General features: G+C 40.9%; 4 protein-coding genes across 5 annotated transcripts; 3 read left to right on the forward strand and 1 right to left on the reverse strand.

Annotated features, from left to right (window-relative positions):
* Window positions 1-271: 271 nt before the first annotated feature.
* On the reverse strand, window positions 272-16,159 carry fbxl13 (F-box and leucine-rich repeat protein 13). Its single transcript, XM_018663961.2, is given in 23 exon segments — window positions 272-1,415; window positions 1,500-1,663; window positions 1,774-1,908; window positions 2,184-2,264; window positions 2,365-2,488; window positions 2,595-2,714; window positions 2,829-2,991; window positions 3,093-3,213; window positions 3,403-3,501; window positions 3,988-4,117; window positions 4,735-4,802; window positions 4,804-4,836; window positions 5,009-5,061; window positions 8,565-8,700; window positions 8,795-8,821; window positions 8,823-8,891; window positions 9,731-9,823; window positions 9,932-10,041; window positions 10,424-10,578; window positions 14,768-14,835; window positions 14,965-15,064; window positions 15,648-15,754; window positions 15,949-16,159. Coding segments are annotated over 23 exon segments (2,421 nt in total). The 5' UTR covers window positions 16,021-16,159; the 3' UTR covers window positions 272-1,222.
* On the forward strand, window positions 3,900-8,457 carry LOC108875207 (leucine-rich repeat-containing protein 17). Its single transcript, XM_018663964.2, has 7 exons — window positions 3,900-4,047; window positions 5,298-5,557; window positions 5,669-6,145; window positions 6,246-6,460; window positions 7,214-7,369; window positions 7,772-7,913; window positions 8,002-8,457. Exons 2-7 carry the CDS (start codon window positions 5,433-5,435, stop codon window positions 8,282-8,284), a joined length of 1,398 nt encoding a protein of 465 aa, XP_018519480.1. The 5' UTR covers window positions 3,900-4,047; window positions 5,298-5,432; the 3' UTR covers window positions 8,285-8,457.
* On the forward strand, window positions 11,204-14,958 carry LOC108875206 (uncharacterized). Of its 2 annotated transcripts, XM_018663962.2 has the most exons (5): window positions 11,205-11,456; window positions 11,528-11,586; window positions 11,674-13,991; window positions 14,387-14,422; window positions 14,504-14,958. In XM_018663962.2, exons 1-3 carry the CDS (start codon window positions 11,416-11,418, stop codon window positions 13,932-13,934), a joined length of 2,361 nt encoding a protein of 786 aa, XP_018519478.1. In that variant the 5' UTR covers window positions 11,205-11,415; the 3' UTR covers window positions 13,935-13,991; window positions 14,387-14,422; window positions 14,504-14,958. The 2 variants fall into 2 exon arrangements, with proteins under 2 accessions (XP_018519479.1, XP_018519478.1); XM_018663963.2 differs by lacking the exon at window positions 14,387-14,422 and having other exon boundaries at window positions 11,204-11,456.
* Window positions 16,160-16,354: 195 nt separating the features above from the next.
* On the forward strand, window positions 16,355-20,115 carry armc10 (armadillo repeat containing 10). Its single transcript, XM_018663967.2, is given in 7 exon segments — window positions 16,355-16,734; window positions 16,736-16,868; window positions 17,107-17,252; window positions 17,425-17,559; window positions 17,690-17,866; window positions 18,057-18,128; window positions 18,267-20,115. Coding segments are annotated over 7 exon segments (1,041 nt in total). The 5' UTR covers window positions 16,355-16,608; the 3' UTR covers window positions 18,519-20,115.
* The last annotated feature ends 443 nt before the right edge of the window (window positions 20,116-20,558 follow it).

The raw sequence follows: 20,558 nt of genomic DNA on the forward strand, positions 1-20,558 counted from the left end.
ATTAATAAGAATTAATAATTATGAAATTTTAATCAGAACACATCTTAACAAATATTTCCCACGGTCCTCTTTGCACATTCCAAAAGAGCTTTATATTAGTTATATTATGAACAAGATCTGTACTTGTTTCAACTAATGAGCTTCATCTCATTGGAGCATTATAGATCTTATAGTATTAACACACTCAGACTTCCCTGACACTCTCAGGGTAATGTAGAAACAAAAGCAATAAGACAGTTATATAAACAAAAGATATACCAAGATTGCAAAATAAAATAATACATCTTTTTAATTTAAGAAGAGTAATAATAAATAAATGATAATAAATGAATATAAATTAAATAATTTAAAAAGAAAAAGATAAACAATGAGTGCACAGATGCTGCATAGATAAACCATCACAAAAAAGAGATAAAAATAATTCTGATCAGATTTAACCAGCTCTGAAAGCAGGCTGTTGAACTGGTTGAGTAAGAGCCCATATTTAAAGTGCTTTGTCAAGTGTATGAAAGTATAAAGATCTGCTAATAAATATATACCAGTGTCATGTCTTTACTCCTAAATAGGATGGCAATTTTTGTCAATAATTTTGCTGTTAGCTATCCATACCACATTTTGGAATCCAGTGTAGTGAGATTAGGAATACAGTATATATGAACCAAAACTGGAGCAGTAAGATTTTTTACATTCACTTAGTTATTTCAGAGTTTAAAACAAACTTAAAACTGAGAGGTTACAGGAGAGACACAAGAGAGAGCACAAATTAAATATACAGGAAATAATATATCTTTACTATAAAAACTGTCATGTAAAAAAAGTCATAATGGAAATCAAACATTTCAATTCACTGGTATAAAAGTGTGGAAAAGCCATTAGAGTCTAGCTGGGTAAAAAGCAATCTGTGACAGTTTATGTAGAGTCAAAAAGACATCTGCTCTATGAAACACAGAACAGTGCAGGACGTTTCACTGTCAGGAGCTGATGAAATATAATGAGTCAGAGCATCAGCTGAAGCAGCATTAAGTCTGAGTTTCTATCCAGTCAGGTAGGGTACACAAACAGAAACTTACTCTGATAATAACCAGTGATTTGAGATTTTCTCTCAAATGATGGTTTGTGGAAAATGCTCTAATGAATTCCAATATATGGCATGATTGTCAGTAATGCTGCACCTATTCGTCAGGACTCTATTTGTACAAAATCATTACTTATTGACACCTGTTTATATCCTCTCTGTACTTGCTGCTCTTGTTATCATTGAGTGCTTCTCCACCACTTCCCAGGTGTCATCAGTCTTGATGGGTCTTGTTACTGGAGGCACTATTTGGCCCATGTTGTACCCGAACCAGTATGGAGAGTAGTCATTGCTGTGCTCCCAGTGCTCCACACGTGGCTGCAGCTTTAAGGCGGCCCTCCTGAGGGAACATAAACTCGCTGCTCTTTACAAGTTCTCACACAGAACTTAAATTTTGCTGTACTCTTCTAAGTGTGTGTCTTACCTGGAGATGCCACGGCAGCAGGTCATTGTGATGGAGCAGAGCGGAGGACAGATCCTCTCTAAGTGTCGAGGCGTGCGGTCTGTGAGAAGAACACAGCCACTCACATCAAGCTCTCGTAAGTACTGAGATCCACTTGTCAGATACTGCACTGCCATATCTGTCATCTGAGCCAGGCAAAGGAAAATAGGAAACATTGTGGACAAAAGTGACTTGAGAACAATCAAGGAACGTTTAAAGGCTTTTAAAGAGTGTGTTTGCATATATGTGTGTATACCTTGGGACAACCTGCCATCTGCAGTGTGACCAGACCTCTGCAGTAAAATGAAATGGCTCTGATAGCCGGGTCAGACAGAGCCACACAGTGAGACACATCAACATGTTCCAGATCTCTCACGTTCTTGCATAGTTTCTGTCCTCGTGGGGAACAAAGAAGATGACAGAGATATTTGAAATGGGATGTGAACTGATGTCATGAAGGAAATGGGAGACCACATCTAAAAGATGACTCTTATTCGATGCTCTGTTCACATCTGTGTGTAGGCAGGAACAGTGACTGGAATTTCTTTGCTCGGAAACTTGGCACAAGTTAATTTGGAAAAGAAAGTAAACATGGATTAAAATTGTAAACTGATCTATAAAAATACCACATCTGACCATGTGTTGAAATCGTAGCTAGATTTTTACCTCTATGCCAATGTCTGTGATGTAGACACACTCAGCAAGAACTAACTTCCTCAGGCGAACTCCCTCGACAGCAGCCAGCCCCTGAAAATACAACTATCAGGTTACAGATGGTTCGCCACAAGAGTCAGTTATCTCTTCTTCAGGAAATGTGTAACTGTAAGAACAAACATTCAAATGATACCTGGTCCTGGATGTTACAACCGCTGATGTCAAGAGAGGAGATAGAGCTGCCACTCAGCCACTCCAGACTTGTGTCAGTCAGTCTCTCACAGTAACTCAAGTTGAGATGGTGCAGTTTACACAACCTGATCAATTGTGTAGAAGAGCCACAAAAGAGCTGCAATGTGCCGCTCATCAACAGACCACAGCAAGGTATGTTTGTATGTGTGTGTGTGTAGTTGTACTATATACCTTTGAGCAATCCTCATGACAGAGATGTCAGTGATGTAACTGCAGTGACTGATATTCAGCTCTCGCAGTTTGGTGACTGAGGAGCCTTCAGTCAAGTACTTAATCCCAACATCGCTCACCCTGAAACACACATTACATCATGCAGTTTAATGATAATGCACAGCATCAGGATTGAGAGTGTAACACACTTCAGCAGTTGTGCACACACATGCACACACACTCACACACACACACTTGTTGCAAAGTGAGATGTCCAGGTATTGCAGGTTCTTGAGGGTGGCTACAGATTTGAGACTGGTGTCGGTCATTCTGGGACATTCTGCAGCGTGGAGTCTGCGGAGGCCTTGTGAGCTGCTGCACAGAGCCTTCCAGCTGACGTCTGAGAGTTGGTTGTTACCTAATGTGCATGGGGTGTAGAACAGACAGAATAACTGGGATCAGTGTCATATCATCTCATGAATTTGGAAATGAAGGCTGTAGGATGCAAAATGCTCTCACCCTCTGTGCTGAAAGTCTTCAGCGTGGCTACTTCAGCGATGGCTTTGAAGGCGACGTCGGAAAGATGACTAGCATCCAACAGGGAAATGGCAGACAAACAGTGGCATCTGGCAAGTAGTGCCTGTTAGAAAAGAGTAAGAGTCAAAACTTTTCTCTGCTACAAGGGGTTAAAGGTGTGTGGACAAACAATTATGCATGGGTTGATGAAGCAAATTCTTTTGTAATTCATTCCTGATCCTCTCTCAAACCTTCCAGAGCTGTTACATTAAGACTGTATGAAACCTGTGATGTTAGAAATGAACAGACTTACCACAACACAGCTATCTGAAAGTGTGGGCATGTCATCGATCACCACCTCTTTCAGTGAAGGGCATCCAGTAGAAATGTACTTGAACCCATTTACTGTCATCTGGGAGGAGAGAGAGGAAAATATGTGTCCACGCTGGAATCTGAATCACTCTCCTGGATGCTGTTTTCCTCCCTCCTCACATTTTCAGGGCCCAGTAAAGTGAAACCATACATCTGGAACCAAACTACTGCACATTTCCAGAGGAAAGTGTGTTTTATGTTGTGGGGCATGTGTGTTATGTTATAGAGTGTTGCACATCTTGAGTGGGTGGGCCAGAGTTGATTGTATAAACCCAACCCTCCACTTGGCCTCAGCTGCTTTTTACTCTTCTTCTCCTTCAGATTTTCATCCACTCGCTCTGAGCACAGAGTGAGTGAGTGAGTGCACTCACCAGGGTACAGTAACAAGAGGACACACGTGCAGAGAGCAGTGACTGGATTTATCCAAGGCGGACTCAACACTAAAACTTTCAAAAGGCAAAAAGCTGTGGCCTGTCTGCAAGTGAAGCTGTGGCTATATACCAAACCGAGGAGCGCACCAACTGACCTGAGTGCAGCCGGACAGGTTGAGGTGGATGAGTTTGTGGCAGCCCTTTCCTGTGGTCAGGTACAGAAAGCCTTTATCTGTGAATCTGTAGCAGTAGGCCAGACTCAGGTATTGAAGGTTGAGACAGTTCCTGTTCAAAATCGATCGTTAGATTAATTCATATATCATAAGAAAACAAATGACTTGTTTGTTTGTGTTTAGATCACTGTTGGTTGTTTTGTTGATGTTTTTAACAAAAGGAAAAGAAAAGAAAATCTTCAAATTCTTGCAGGTAAATTGTGAAATATTCCCAAAACATTTTGTACAGTACTACCACCCAAACAAATCTGTCAGTGAAGCAATCATACAGACTAGCTGTTATGTTATGCCACATCTGTTCTTATAAATCATTACATTGGCACTGACCACACTGCTTTTAGGCATGAAACACGACCCAGTCAGGGGCTGCATGTTGGACAAACAGAAATGGGGATAATTCTGGGAACTAAGGGGCTGGAGGCCAGAAAAAGATCACTTGGATATACAAGTGAGTTGGACCAGTTTAGAGCACAAATCTAATCTAGTCACAAAGCCTAATGTCCATCCAGCCATTATCTATACTGCTTATCTGTAAGGTTCACTGAGGGGCTGGAGCCTATCCCAGCTGATATTGGGTGAGAGGCGACCCCGGTTGCTGTGAGGCCACTGTACCACTGTGCCACCCACAACGCCTAATGTCTGATGGGTTTAACAAAACAGGAGATTAACCTGGACAGTTCTCTTAGAGTGTTGTTTGTTACAAGCGTGCAGGAAAGGTTCAAGTAGAGCAGGCAGGGGACAGCCCTCGACAATCCTCTGAACCATCATATCCTGTTAAAGAGCACAGGTTCAAATGTTCAATATACGTTATTAAACTCTACAGAATAGTATAAACAGAAAAGTAACATGTGTGATATGAAGAGGATGCATTTTCTTACAGATTTAGGATTTTCCTAAATATATTATACTATACATTATCCATAGTCCACAATGTTTTACTTACAGTGACATTAAAACACTCTGATACATTGAGCTCCTGGAGATCTCTGCATTCAACTGCAATAAAAAAATGCACAGAAAAACAGTAAAGAGCAGGAAAAATGACTGGTTACACTGCACCTTTTATTGCTATAAATAGTATATGTAGGTTGTAATATAAGAAAGTAATATACAACATTATGTAAGGAACAACATGAAGTGATATAGTAGTCTGCCTTATTTCAAAGCTGTATATACATTCCTAGTCGGCTCCTATCTCTTACATAATGTGCAATCTCTCATTTTTTCCGCAGGCTAAAAAGCAGCTGTGTTTCGTCAACAATAACACTGTTGGTCCAGTTGCTTCTGTTTTCGTAAGACTTTCATCCTAAACTCCTGCTTTGGCTCCAGCTCATCTTACTGAAAAGATAATCCCTGCAGGGCTCAGAATGCATGTGACCTCCTGTCTCCTCTTCTCCTTCCTGATCCTCCTCCTGCTCTCGTCCATTGAGATGAAAAAGCCGGGGAGGGGCAGAGGCCTCAAAGGAGCAAGGCACAAGCTCACACGGGACAGGTATGGACTTACTCTTGAGTCTGACGGGTTCAATCCATTTTTCACACTCTTACAACGATGTATAGACAGAGACAAGCCATGAATTCATTTTTTGTGTTTGAAAACTCTCAGAGCACGAGGCACTGGGCGCCACAGCAGATCGGGCCCCTCCAGACTTGTGTCACCTGCCTGCTCAGAGTCGACAGAATCTGGAGATTTCTTCGTGGACTGTCAGGACCGACGTCTCTCTTCCATTCCCTCTTCACAAACCTGGTCCAAAGCCCCCAAACACCTCCTTATGGCTCGCAACCGGATCAAGGTCCTTCGTGATGGAGCCCTTTTTGGATATGAGAGTTTAACTAGTCTAGACCTGCAGCAGAACCAGATCTCTTTAGTGGAGGAAGGAGCCTTTCAGGGCCTGACACGCCTTACAACCCTGCTGCTGCAGCACAACCGCCTGGGAACACTTAGCGAGGAGGCCCTCATCCCCATGCCAAACCTTCGCTATCTTCGTTTATATGATAATCCCTGGAACTGTCTCTGCCCTTTGGATAGTCTCATACGCACCCTTCAGGTCCCAAGCAACCGGAATTTTGGAAATCATGCCAGGTGAATGGCTGATCTCACAGGTGTAGGAGTCATTACTGACAAACACCCTCCAAATATCCCATTTGATTTATCCATGACTTAACTGTATTTCCTCTGCTAGGTGTGCAGAGCCCATCAGGCTAAAAGGCATGAAGATGAAGCAGGTTGACCCTGAGTTACTCTGTAAGGAGTCAGACCCGACCGGCGACCCACAGGGCGACCAAACAAACCCCATTGAACCTGTAGAGCCAAGTCCAATACGCAGCAAACCAGATGCCACCACATCCTGCCATATCTACATTTTCCCTGAAATGCGAATGGACTGCAGTAAACGAGGCAAGTCTGCAATCAGCTTATATTTTTGTTAATCAGTTTGATTAATTGTACACTACTCTCACTATGAGAAATTCATCACACATGTTTCTTATGTAACAGTGGGCTTAAGAGAAATACCTCTGTAGGGCCGTTTCAGAGAGCTAGTTTTCTCATGAGAAAATATTACTGGAATGACTAAACTCCCATCTCTCAGTGGATTTTCAGTGCCAGACATAGAACTGGCAGAGTTACATCTGTTTTGGCTGGTGTCTTTTTTTCAGTTTTATGCTGCTTGCTTCCTTAACTTGTGACTTAATTCCATCTTTATAGTAATTTGTCATTTCATGAACAACTTGGAAAGCGTCAACTAAACAAAGCTTGGCCACTTTATCAGAGTAAGTCCATTGTAAAACATGTAAAAGTATATTCAATTTGCCTAAGAATAGTCTAAGTCAAATAATGTGTTACTACTCTTTGCCTCCAACTGGCAGGAGGCCTGGACATTAGTATCAAATTCAGGTCATGGACGACAGCAGAGCATAACTCTGTCTCTGCGCCAGTTTTTCAGTTACTGAACTTGTTGTATGAAGAGAAGAAACTTGAACTGATTTCTTGCTTTGGTTTGACAAATTCAGATGGTATAGATTAAAAATCCAACACTCATTAATTAAGAAAATAAATACTGAACTTGTGAATAAAGCAAAGTTATTTTTTGGCACATATAAAATAATCAAATATACTGTATATGTGTAACCCCTTCCTCCCTCTGTTCAGGTCTAACTGAGGTGCCCACAGGTATTCCAGATGATGTTGTTCACATTGATCTGTCCTATAATTCGATCCGTCATCTCAGAGCCAGAGATTTCCAAGGCGCAAGGAGCCTCAGAACCCTTATCCTCAGTAATAACTACATGGAGCATATCGACACAGGTAAAGCCTTCTCTGCCTGTTATGTGTGTGCGCATAGTGTGATCAGTGAATAGTGAAGTGTGTGCTTAATATATCCTGTAAAATCCAGGATGAAAACTTCCACAAAGTTGTGTTATTCTTTGGCTAAAGTTTGAGAACGTATTACACACCTGCTGCTGACTTCTATTTCCCCATTTTTCCCGTATCTGTGTTTACAGCATTACTTCTATTTATAGTGACAGAGTTACAGACATAAAATTATCACTGTGCTCAAGTGATTCAGACACAAAATGAACACCAGCCTGTAGATTTCTATCACAGTTTGATTGCTCCGCTTTTACTTTTCTGGGTAAATATAATTACACTGAGAGAAGCAAGAAACAAATGAATGCTATGCCCATGCATTCCCTTTCTCTCTCATAGCATCTCTGTCTGGGCTCCTGCACCTCAGAGAGCTGGACTTGTCTGACAACAGCCTGCATTTTGTCCAGTATGGGGTTCTCGAAGACCTTTACTTCCTGTCTCAGCTAAAACTGGGAGGAAACCCTTGGGTGTGTGACTACAGGTGGGTTCCTCTGCTCAAAACATGTGCGGTCAAATTTTATTCGACACAAATGCAAATCATTACTAAAAACTGTCTGCATTTTTTCCAGCATCCACTACATGGTGTACTGGCTACGTCTGCACCCAGGAGTGAGGCACTCTGGCCTGTTCTGTCGCTCCCCTCCTGAACATACTGGGGAGAGTGCGGAGGCCTATGTGCATTCCTACAACAGAGAGTGTCCAAAAGACAGACAGCACAGCAGAACCGATCAAGACGAAACAAACCCAGAGCTTTGGAACACACCGATGGAAGTGCAGGGAGAGCTGGAGGAGGAGCTGGAGCCGAGCCACTTGAGAGTGCCGCAGAAATACCAGATCATCAGACTGTCCTGACTCGAGTGAAAACCTGACCTGAAATCTGGCTTTTAAAATGCTTTTTGTTTTCCTGTCTTTCATTTACTTTCAGTATTAAACAAGTCTGTATCAGATGGAGAAACTACATTTTTCAGTGTCACTTTTATGTTTTGTCAGTGTTGTGTAATCAAAATATAAGATTTGTCAACTTATTGAGTGTCTTGTATGAATCAATGCACACCTACGTGAAACATGGGTATTGCACATAAAATACACGCCAAAAAAAATCATATGCAGCAATAGGATATGGAATACTCACCGATACATTTCAAGCTGGGCCATGTAAGTGATGTGCAGCCCCGCAAGTTAAGATGAGTCACAAATATGCTGTAGTTCTGCAGAATCTGCTTCATTGTGCTGTCTGTTATCCAGTCCTTCTCTACAGAGAAGTTGATCTAACAGGGACAAACATTAAAACACATTTATACTCCTGTTAGAATTATGACCTCAAGAATTTCTATAAATTAAAGAATCAGCGTCTGTACAAACCTGACTCCACAGTGTGCCTGACTGGATTGATAGCTTTCCATGTGCAACACACCTTGGCACAATTCAGCCAGTCTCGTAGTTCTAGATACTGAAAGATCTGAAGAAAAGTGTCAGATGAAGGAGGGTAGACATATGAATTGCCTCGCTATTTAACTGACTAAAAATTTTAACACTCCGTCCTCTGTGCCAAATGTTGAAAGAAATTAATAGATTCATACTGGCATTTTGATCGATATTTGGTCCTGTAGGTTTTACTTTCACATAACCAGCCCTCACCTTGGAAATGTTTGGCCGATGTCATGGGGACAGTTAGGTACTCAGACATGGTTCACTGCCACCTCTGGCACTGCCACTTTGCAAGGTGGAGTAATGCAAGTGAACAAGCAGCCCCTTTCCCTCTCCAAACATAGTCATGTTGGAGCACTATTTATTGAAGAGAGGTGTTGGGCAGAAAGGCCAGAGCAAACAAAGCTAAAAACTGCACTCACATTGCCAACAAATGTGAATCCAAAGCAAACAGGGGCTTCAACTGATTACTTTAAGAACAGTCAGTAAGATAAGTTGTGTTCTTAAGTTTTCAACATATTTATAATCTAGAGAGCCACTGGTATGAAAGTACTTCAGCAATAAGGTCTACAAAAATATTTTCACTAAAATGCATAAAACCATAAAACACTGCAACAGATCTTGTGAGTGAGTTGTCCCATGAACAGAGCCCTCTCTGTGGTAATGATTAAGAGGTACACTACAGCATAATCAGCAGTCACAGACTTTAATCACCTGGTCTCACAGAGGCTGGAGGTATGTTTACAGTGAAGTCCACTCTAAGTCTTACGTAACAGATAGGTATGACCTCACCACTGACTGCTTAGAGAAATTAGAAAAGAATTACTCTGTGTGAACTTCATGAATGCTGCAATGTTTATGAAGAACTACCTTCAATGAGAGGCTGCTAGGGAGCACTGAGAGTCCATCACATCCGATCTGATGGTCTTTGTTGCTGATCTCTATAAAACCCATTTCCAACTTCTGCAAGATGCATACAAACACACAAGCAAACAATACACAACATTGCTAGAGTTCAGTATAAATATGTATGTATATTATTTTTTTCTAAACTTCTACATAAAAGTATACCTTAAAGTACTCTTTTGTCCTCTTTGAGTCCTTTGCAACATTACACCATGCAGCTATGATGCGCTTAAGACGACAAGCGTTTATAAGTCTCTCAAGTTTCTCAGTGGCAGCTGAGTTGAAAAGAAATTGCAATCTTTTAAACAACACAAGTATTTGCTGTTTTAGCAGAGGATAACATGTGGGCTAAATAATGTCAACAATATCCCGATTACATAGTTTGATTGTACTGAATCTCAAGACCAAAGTCTCTGAGTTTAATGGTGAGAGTACAGGGGACAAAATGAGTCACAGGAAGTAGGAGTATTCAGAGGGGAAGAAAATATTGTCAGGAAAGACTTTTGGGTTGGGACATATTTCTCAACCACAGTGCTTGTTTTCTCTGGCTGTATACATGACAGAGTCACAGCTTGCAAAAACAGTCAGCTCACATTAGTGAAACCAACACTCCTTATGATTACTTTTTCACTGAGAAATACTTGTATAGTCACCTACCGGCCTGTTTCTTCTTGCGTAACTTTGCCCAGTTCAACCATTTGGTGAGTGCAACCCGCTGGCATTTCCTCTCAAAGTGCCTCTTTGTCTCGTCCATCTTAAGAGCCAGCTCTACGGTGTCTCTCTTGCTCTGTGCAGTGAACCTCTTCCACTTCCTGTGGACAGAGCTCATCATTAATTTAGTGAACAGGTATGCAGACAGGCTGTCAGGAAACTGCATCTATGCAACAGTCAGTAACATTGAAATAATATTTATGGATTAATTCATAAATATTTCATAAATCATTATGTCATCTTTAATAAGTTTATATTAATGATTATCTCAACTGAAGTAGCTCTGGACATTAAGACAGGACCGAGTGATTGACAGGATAAAAGGCCAGTGATGGAGGTAACTGCACTGACAGTTGAGAGGTGAAAGGGAATCTGTGAAACAGAATATCCTCCTCTTGCCCACTTGTCAACAATGATCCAGAGAAAATGCTCATGACTTTCATTAACATGGGTCAAATTTCTGCCTAGGGTTCCATCTGGATCACTCTCTCTCTGGTGCAATCATGATCAAATTCAAGGCTTCAACATCACAATATGTATAAACTGTCATGAAATAACCTGGATGTGACCTCAACACACTGCTCCAAAAATATGATCAGACCTAATGTATTCTATTTTTAGTCCTGTGTAAATTATATTTTCAAGACAGATTTATAAAAAGACATACATGTTGTAGTGATATAAGCCACCACCATGCAGCCCTTTGAATAAATGCTCCACCTGGGCTTGTCTAATTAGGTTGATTTTCTCACAGCACCAGCTGTATACAATCACCTCACTGCAATCAGTGTAAGCAGAAGCTGGAAAGTTTTAGTATCCTTCTTTTCTGTCATCCCTTGCTATCAGACTTTCTAGAGAAAGAAGGGACAGAGCGTGATTCATTGTTATCTGGGCTGGTAGTTTAATCAACACTCTGCTGCTGTTCCTACTGCAGGCGGATGCAACGGTTAAAACTCACTGCCATGGATCTTCCATTTGGGTAAATAAGATACAAGTGTATTTTTAGGTAAATTTGGTTTGTGCTACTATTTCTAACTCTATTGTTTTCAGGGTTTCTTGGCTGTGCACTCTGTTGTTATGGGGCTGCATCTGTTTTCCTTCTCAGAGAGGTAAGTTTTTTTTTTTGTTGTTTGTTTTAATTTCTCACTATGTTCAACCATATGTGCACAACCAAATGTTTGTTTATTCCCTGATAGGTTACAACATTGCACATGGATACTCTCTCAATGAGAACCCACAAACCTCAAACCAGTTTCATTCTGGAGCATTTTTAAACACAAACCATGAGGATGAAACAAAGGCTATGAGAGAACCAGTCCATGAAAACAGAGAGGATGTTAGCTCAGTTACTAGCCTTGGTGAAGAGATGGTACAGAACAAACCAGACTCAGGACAGGACCAAGATGAGTCTGCAATGGTCCCCTCTGCTCCCTCTGAGCAGAAATATAAGCATTTGACTTCTGGTAATCAACATCCCTTTGGCATTTTATTGAAGGAGCACACACCGCAGAAAACTGTGGAGGGTGTCAGTTTCCCAACAATTGACCATTTCATACAGTTTATAGAGACAATGAAGAGCTCCTTCTTAACACCAGGAAGTGACTTGAGTGTACATTTTCAAACAGCTCGAGAAACATTGAAAAATGAGTTGACTTCTGGTGCTCAAAATAACGGAGAGTCTTCCACTACCTCTGATTCTGTAAAAGACACATCTGCTCATGATAACAGTGAAAATGAAGTTTGGAGTGAACCTACTAATACAGTATTTGAACAGAGTGAGCCAGACACCAACTACCAAAAGCCAAGTGAAAGCCTCTTTTCCCCGGATCCTTTCAACTCCACTGCAAGTCTAATTTCTCCAAGTGTTTATGACAACCAAGACTCTGGCCCCAGCCCTGCTCTCTACCTACACCATGATTTAGCAACCACAGAGCAGGTTTCAAGTAATTATGGAAGTTTGGCCATGGGTGGCATTTCTGGGGAAAACCCTGATATTTTCTCAAGTGCTCCAAATGCGCAAAAGGAAGATGTTCAGTCGACAAGCAACAAGCTCCCCGAAAAAATACCCTCTGGTTCATTCTTTGGAGGGGATTTTTCTTTGAAGAGCCATGTGACAGCATCCCCTGTACACCCACAAAACAGCCCATCTCAAGATCTTAGCTTCTATTCAAGTAAGACATCCAGTATAAAACCTTTAACCTCTGAGAAGAATATCCAAAAACCTAAATATTCATCTCACAGTGGAGACTCCTCTATGGGGCATCAAAATCCATCAGGTGGCTTTGAACTTGGTAAAGATTTCCATAGAGAGGAGATACGCAGGGTAACTCAAGCCGATGTCAGTGCACCAAGAGGTCAACTCTACATTCCAGATAATCTGCCCAAACACGGGCAAAGACCAGCCCAGACAGTTCAGACAGAATCGAAGGATATAAACTACACTCCCATCATCCACATGCCTGTATCAACTGGTTCTGTCTCTTCAAACTCTGACCTTTCACCTCAGAGTAGTAGTGGTCACGTGAATGTTGAATCGAGCAGCCCACATGACCCTCACAACCAAGTGTATAGCAGAAAGCAGCCGATCAGATTCCACCTGATGTTTACTGCGAGACCTTCCAGCTCTCCTCATGACTCAAGCAGACATGATGAGTATCTTGGAAACCAGAGAGTCAGTATTTCTCGTCCATCCGTCCTCACTGTCCAAGCTAAAGATGAGGAAAAATCTGACCTGTCCAAGCAGACTGCCAGTCAGGAACCAAAACAAGCAAATGACAATACTCTGATTCCCATTTCTAGCGACTTAAATTCAACCAAGAGTGGGATCTTAACTCAGGTTAGTGATGCTTATGCAAGATTTAACTCTACAAATAACTTGGATCCAACCTCACAATTGAAGAAAGCTTTGTCAAGATTATTTGGCAATGAGGTGACATCCAGAAACTTTGAAATCAAGAATATAATCTCTGATAGGTTCCCACATGGTGATATACATGGTGCCAGAAACCTCTTGGGCTCGTTTTCTACCCAACAAAGGCAAGGCATTTCTCTAAATGATGGCTTTCTGAGTGCTACAAAAGCTGGCCTTCAACAGACCTTCAAACAACTTACCAAAGTACAGAAGCATCCAGCCAATGTGAATGAAGAGCCTGGCAACATGGCCTACTGGCCCCCTAAACTGCTATCTGCATCCAAGGTGTCTGGCTCTACTCTTGGTGGTGTCTTTTGGAGGAATCATGGCAACAAAAAAAAGATTCCTCCCCAAATGGGCCCAAATGCTTCACAACCACCAGTAAACGTATATATTATGAAGTCTAGAAACGGCTATGTAAGGGGCAAAGAATCTCAATCAAAGACCCATTATACACCATATCATTACGTTGAAGACAAGACTGCTAAAGATCAATGGAAACCTGTCTCAAGAAAACAAAAAGCCCTATTGTATCCCACAGTGTAAACGGACGTGAAGAACAGAGGGGCAGAATCAACACTTCTGAATGAGCGAGATAAAATGGTATGGAAAAACATTAAAATATTCTGCATATAAATGTAACTGATATGTTTATAATGATAACTATGCTTCTAACATTTAATTTAAACATGAAGCTGAGAAAATTCCTCACATCTCAAACTTGGAAACAATTATGAATATCTCCTTCAGTTACGTCATTAGGATTCTGAAAAAAATCATACCGATTCAAAGACAGCAGTAAATAGAAGATACTTAAGGCATTAGAGCCAAACATGCAAATAATGCAATTTAAAAAATCTGGAACAACCTCGAAGTCTAAAAGCCACTTTCCAGCTGTCCTGCCTTGTGAGCATAACTAGAGAGTAAATGACTGTAAAACATATGTTATGAAAACTGTGACTATTGGTATTCAAGTTAATTTTTCTATTTTATTTTAGGTCAAACCGCTGACTGACAGCAGGTGTTTTATATTAGTAAGTGTTCATATTGTGAATGTTCAATTGTCAAACATCTGAAAACTGCAGTTAAAATGTTTTCATTTTTGTCTCCAATAGGATCCATTTCCATCTTCAACTGGGAGAAAAATCAAGTTTCTGCATACATCCACTGTTATTAGTAAAGGGATCATTATTTAATTTATTTTTTTTTTTTCACTTCTTGATTGTGTCATGGGAAAATCTGCTCAACAATTTCAGTGTTTTTAGGTTGATAATATAGTCAACTCAAGTATTGGAGAAGTGAAATTTGTTTTGACTTTGATATTTCTCAGAAGTGATTGATCAATTTCTCGTGTTGGTCTTGTAGTACTGTAGGCCTACCTGAAGTAAGAACTTGTTAAACTTTTCCTGTAACAGGTGTAGGCCTTCTCAAATAGACAAAAGGACAGCTAGAAAGGAATACAGAACAGCAATTATTATAAAATCACTGACTTTTTCATTTCAGTCATTTCAGTCTTGGGAAAACTGGAATTCAACTTGACTTTCAATGATATGTATGCTACTAAACCATACTGTACCATGTTGTCATCTGGATCCATATAGGCTGTGTCCACAGTCCTACATGTCAGAGAGGTGGTTGTTGCAGTGAGCTGTTTGGCATCAACAACAAACTTGTGCCTCGAGAAAAAATAAAGTCGACATCAAAAACAGATACTGCCCAAAAGTAATTTGCATTCCTGAATGATTTTGATGATTTACACAAAATATCAGACAGATTTAACACAGTCATAATGCTATTCTGTTAAAAATAGTGAATGTACAATAGTAAAAGAGTATATATTGGTAGTGAAAGTAATCAGGTGCAGATGACACTGATGCTTAGTTAAGGTCCCTAGGGATGTTGCTGTTAAAAAGTCACTTCAAGTATAATTGTAAAGGTCATGAATATGAATGTCCATCCACATAAACTATTTGATTATTCCTAATATGTACTTAAAGGGCCACTTAAAATCTGTTGAGAGAAAATGTGAAGTGGTGTTTCTGTCTTTAGCTTCTTGTGTAATTTGTACATGCTTTTCCTCCTTTCAGGGGTCAGAGATGGAATGTACAGTGGCAAAGGGGGAAAATAGTTTAATCTGCACTCCTCCACATTTGATAGCCTACCATGACTCTCACTCCCATGAGTAAAAAGAAAACTTGAGAAAGTGAGCCACCTTGTGTCCGTCTAAAGAAAAGTCACAGGAACAGGAGGTCTACCTACCAGTCTACATCCTGAAGACTATCATGTCCCTGGAAGGCCAAGAGAGTGTTTTTCAGAAACTGTATTGGGTCACTGGGACATGACAGGCATGAAGCTGTCAACAGGGCCTGTTGTCAAGGAAAATCAAATAAAGATGATAATATTATTATCAAATGTAAAATATATATTACAAATTAATAAATAAAGTGGTGATGGTAATCATTAGTCAAATAAAGTAAATGGGTATTAATTACTGAAGAGCAGACCTAAGGGTTCTGACAATCTGTAACGTTACATATTATTTCTACTAAAGATAACCTACCTTATATATTTGAGGCAGGCAGTGTTTCAAATCACACTCTTTCAAAACAGGTTCTGTGTTTGCTACAGCCATGTCTACTCTTTAACGCGTCTACAGATGAAACTATTTATCGTGTTGATAGTTCTGATTTCTCCTTCTAATCCTCCATTTGGAAACTCGTTGCCAGGTAACATAGCATGTAAAACTCAAGTACTCTTAAATGTTGGACAACCATTGAGTTTAAATGTAGCGTACAAAGTCCACAGTGTGAACACTGGTGCGCATGATTTTTCCTCCAACAAATTGTTTCTGCCAACGTAAAGGTTTTAAAATACACTCCAAACACATATGACAAAATTAAATGCTAAAATATTGTACATAATAGGCAGACACTCAGCGAAAGATTTGGTCGGCCACGCTGAGCCGCCCGGAACAACGGAACAGAGCATTGTTGACAACTGTGGCTTGTCAGCAAACTTCTCCAGTTTTCAGAACAATGAAGCTGTCAACACTGGTGTGGCTGGGCTTTGAAGTGGCTTCAATTGGTTGTCGTCGGTGCTAGCTAACTAATGAGCCAGGTTAGTTCGCTGGAAAGTTAACAGATTTGAGTCATAGCGCTTCAGAGCATCTGTAGCTTGACGTTAGCTAGCTAGCAGAGCTACAGACACAGTTAGCAGCAGCATGGGCGATGGTACTGTCACTCCCAGGCTTGGCAACATGAAGGCGTTGCTTGGAATAGTTGCCGGAGCTGGAGCTTCCTACGGGATATACAAGCTTATCAGCGGAGGGAGCTTTAAGAGAAACAAGAAAAGGTGCCACCAGTGAGAGTCCTGGTGTCAGGAGCAGTCAGCCCAGTGAAGTTACCCTGCAGCCGGGCACATTGCTGGCCAAAGTGTCTGGACTGGATGTTGTCTGTCCTCGACCTGCGGATGTTGCATCAGGTAAGAACGCGCACTTAAAGCTGAACTATACTCTGGCCAAATAGCTTATTTCTCAATTTAACCGACTGTCCCAGCAAAGTGAATATCTGAAGATTGATTTTCAAATGGTCTTGTGTGCAAACATTTAAAATTCACATGGAGTGCCTTTAATTCTGAGCACTAACTTCAGCTGGGTTTATTGCAAACACATATCAAATATTATGAAATGTTGGATAAATTGCTTCTTTTTGCTCCATAGGTGACATCATCCACCAATCCCCCGGCAACCTTGAGCCACAGCACCTGAAAATGCTGCTGTCATGTCTGCAGACCAGCAATAATCCCTCTGACAGATGTCGGATCCTGCTTACGTTAGGAAACGCTGCTGCCTTCACTGTGAATCAGGTACAGTGTATGCTTTCTCTAAAACCTTCTACAAGTAGTGGCTGCTTTATTGTCAATCAAAAGTCTGTATTTTCAAGTACTTTAAATTATCTAATTAAAAAGTTATGCAGCTTTTGTGTTTTGTCAGTTACCTCACTCTAAGCTCTCTTTTTCTACATCGCTGATCCTCCAGAATCTAATACGGGAATTTGAAGGGATTCATATCATAGCTGGATTCCTCTCTGATCCTGCGGCAGAGGTTCGAGTGCAGACTCTGAATGCTTTAAATAATCTGTGTATGAACGTCCAAAACCAGGAGCAAATAAAGGTTTGTTGCCATCCTGTACAGCAAATAGCACGCAATCTATTGCTGAGCATTAGGTCTTTTTGTTTCTAGATTCATGTCCATTTTTGGGGGACAGACTTGTTTGATGAAATATCCTATCTTTGTCTTGTAGGTTTATGTGCCACAAGTGCTGGAACTGATTGAGATGTCACCAGTGAATTCAGAGCTTCAGCTTGGTGCTCTTAGGCTGCTGACCAACCTCTCTGTCACAGACAAACATCAACACTTGCTGAAAGAATCTATTACACTTTTACTGTCTCTGCTTGTTGTGAGCAATGAAGCATTACAGGTTTGTATTTTTTCAGGTTGTCCTTGGGTCACTATTTTTTAAATTAACTTTAATACTCTAACAATTTTTAAATCATGATAGGATGCTATTGATACATCTGAGGTATTTGACATTTTTCAGTAGTAGGAAACCAGTTAAGGGCAGTAGAGTTGTTGATACGACCTTATATGTGAAATATTTTTTGTTTCAGGTTCAGGCTTTGAAAGTCCTCGTGAATTTGTCCTCTAATCCAGATATGATGGATGACATTGTTCAAGCTCAGGTGAGACTAAGAGGATGAATACCCAGTGAGTTAGTTAGCACAGCTCTGTGTTAAACGTTTATCAAAACAAACAGAGATGTTGCATAATCTGCGTTTTTTGTTCATTTTGATCTTGTTCTTGTGTGTTTTTTGCCAAAGGCTCCTGCCTCTGTTGTGCTGCTGTTTGACGCACGAACAGCCACCGCGGTGCTCCTGCGGCTGCTGACGTTCGCAGGGAACTTAAAGGCCTGGAGGCCCTCGGCCCAGGTAGCCGATGAACTGAGGCGGAAGCAGGATTGCCTCTTCCGGGTCATGTTGGATGAATCTTCCCAGCTCCACAGCAGACTGGTCCAGCTGCTCTCACATCCTGATGGGGAGATTCAGGCCCAGGTGGCTCGTATCTTGACATAGACCTCTCTCTGTCTTGCAGCACTCGTGATCCATGCACAGCTTTTGCTTCCACACACTTTGCCAAAGCCATCAACCTTTCACCCTTAAAGTTCAATTATAGATCTGTTGACATTAACCTTATAGAAGAGCAGGCTGTGTAGCCTCCTGTGGATACTCAGCTTACACTCCCACATTCTCTATACCTACAGTATTCCCCCAGATCAATATTATTACCACACAAAACTAAATGATCTATTCCACCTCACCAGCCACTTATCCTTGATTTCCATTTACTTACACTACAATTAATTGATGAATGAGCAGGAGGCAGGAAGATACCATTCGTTCAGTAGATTGTAAAAACAGACCACGTTTCCCTGTTTTTTCCTGCCACCGAGAGTTTTCTTCTCCTTGCCAGAGACTGTTTTCCTTCAAAGATCCACAGTGCCCTTCCCTCTGAGAACTTCACCCACTTTCTCTGAGGATATTTTCCAGGTGAAATTTCTGAACCCAAACCTACTGCCAAAAGTTTTCTAGAGAATGTGTCCATATGACCTGTGTAGCATGACCCAATGTGCGTACTACCCCTGATTCAGAGAGACACTCATCAGGAGAGCTACAGCTGTCTCTTGCTGCACTACTTAGCATGCCTCAGATACCAATGAATAAGTGTGACATGTTGAATTTAAAGATCTTAGAAGAACCTAAGTGAGGTTAACCTGCAGTGCTTCTGGCCCCACTTTCTGTGATTCTGTGACCACATGAGGGGTTCAGTGTATCAGGGAGAGTATTAAGTTGAAACACTGCCATCCCTGCATTCAGAAGACCTAGCTGGGGTGTTTAGGTAAGGAGGCCATCTGGTTAAAATTTACCTTTGAAGGTACACCAACCACAGCTGCCTGGATGGGTGGATCTAGGATGTACTGGTGTTGCTGAATGTCTCAACTGGCCTACAGACACCTGCAAATCCTCCAGGGAGGAGCTGTAGGAAGCTGCACAGGAAGACGGATGTCTGGACTGCTACGATTGTTTTTCAACTACCACAACAGTCTGACAGATATGCAGCTGAAAGTGAACCTTGGACAAAGCAGCAATGATCACTGTTTATAAGAAAAATGTTATGCATAAAATGGTTGACAACAATGATTGAATGTTAAATACAAGCCTTGTTATATTAAGTTATGCGCTTACTCTAACAAGACGGGCCGTAAGTGACAGATCCACATGTTAGGCTGGAGGACTGAAGCTGTGGAGCCATCTGCTCACTTGTTAAACAATATTTACAGAGAGGATGATGGGTGTAGGTGCATACCTCTTAATTTGCATGAAAAATGTGACAATTATTTCAGAATATGATTTTAAATGCAAGGATTTTATGGCATGAGCCAGTCCAGGTGTTTGAAAATGCTGCACATTTTTGATGTTTGGACACTGAATTTATTTAACCCAAATCCTAAATATCTCTCAGGCAATATGGTTTACCAGAACAGATACAGCAGGAGATTGACCTAGATTATCATATTTATTTAATGAAGTTAGTCAGCATTTTGCCTATAAAATGAGAAATGTGTTTGTTATGTGTGTTTGAATGGTTCAATAAATACCCTATGACCTATAATACTGGATGTCCACCTCATTTCTCATGTTTACTCAAATATGTTAAACTAAAAACATTCTGAACACTTTGGACTGCCTTTTAGCTCCGTCTGATTTTGTCTTAAAACTCAAGCAACTTCTCTTAATTCACAACCCAGCTGTTATGGTTCTGACATAGACTTTTAAAAAAACTGAACACCACTTTACAGCACTAGTTGTCAGGTCTCTGCACTGGTTTCCAGTGTGTTGTAGAAAAAACTGCTGCATGTCTATAAATCTCAGTGGCCTAATTTCGTCTGACTTCTTGTTTTATCATATGAACCCTCTTTGCCGTGAGTCTGAGACATTCTGACTTTTAGCCTCTAGTATGTGTCAAGCTCGAATAACACAAAATCCTACATTTCCCATAATGCAACTTAAATACATAAGGGTAGTAAACACCAAATACCTTAAGCCTTGATTTAA

Source organism: Lates calcarifer, linkage group LG10, assembly GCF_001640805.2.
Source record: "Lates calcarifer isolate ASB-BC8 linkage group LG10, TLL_Latcal_v3, whole genome shotgun sequence".
Classification (NCBI taxonomy): Eukaryota; Metazoa; Chordata; class Actinopteri; family Centropomidae; genus Lates; species Lates calcarifer.

Coding starts and splice junctions, on each gene's coding strand:
- LOC108875207 (XM_018663964.2), top strand. CDS start 5,433: ATGCATGTGACCTCCTGTCTCCTCTTCTCCTTCCTGATCCTCCTCCTG. Junction 6,461..7,213: donor AATGGACTGCAGTAAACGAG/GCAAGTCTGCAA, acceptor CCCTCTGTTCAG/GTCTAACTGAGGTGCCCACA. Junction 7,914..8,001: donor CCTTGGGTGTGTGACTACAG/GTGGGTTCCTCT, acceptor CATTTTTTCCAG/CATCCACTACATGGTGTACT.
- LOC108875206 (XM_018663963.2), top strand. CDS start 11,416: ATGCAACGGTTAAAACTCACTGCCATGGATCTTCCATTTGG. Junction 11,457..11,527: donor GCCATGGATCTTCCATTTGG/GTAAATAAGATA, acceptor TATTGTTTTCAG/GGTTTCTTGGCTGTGCACTC. Junction 11,587..11,673: donor CTGTTTTCCTTCTCAGAGAG/GTAAGTTTTTTT, acceptor ATTCCCTGATAG/GTTACAACATTGCACATGGA.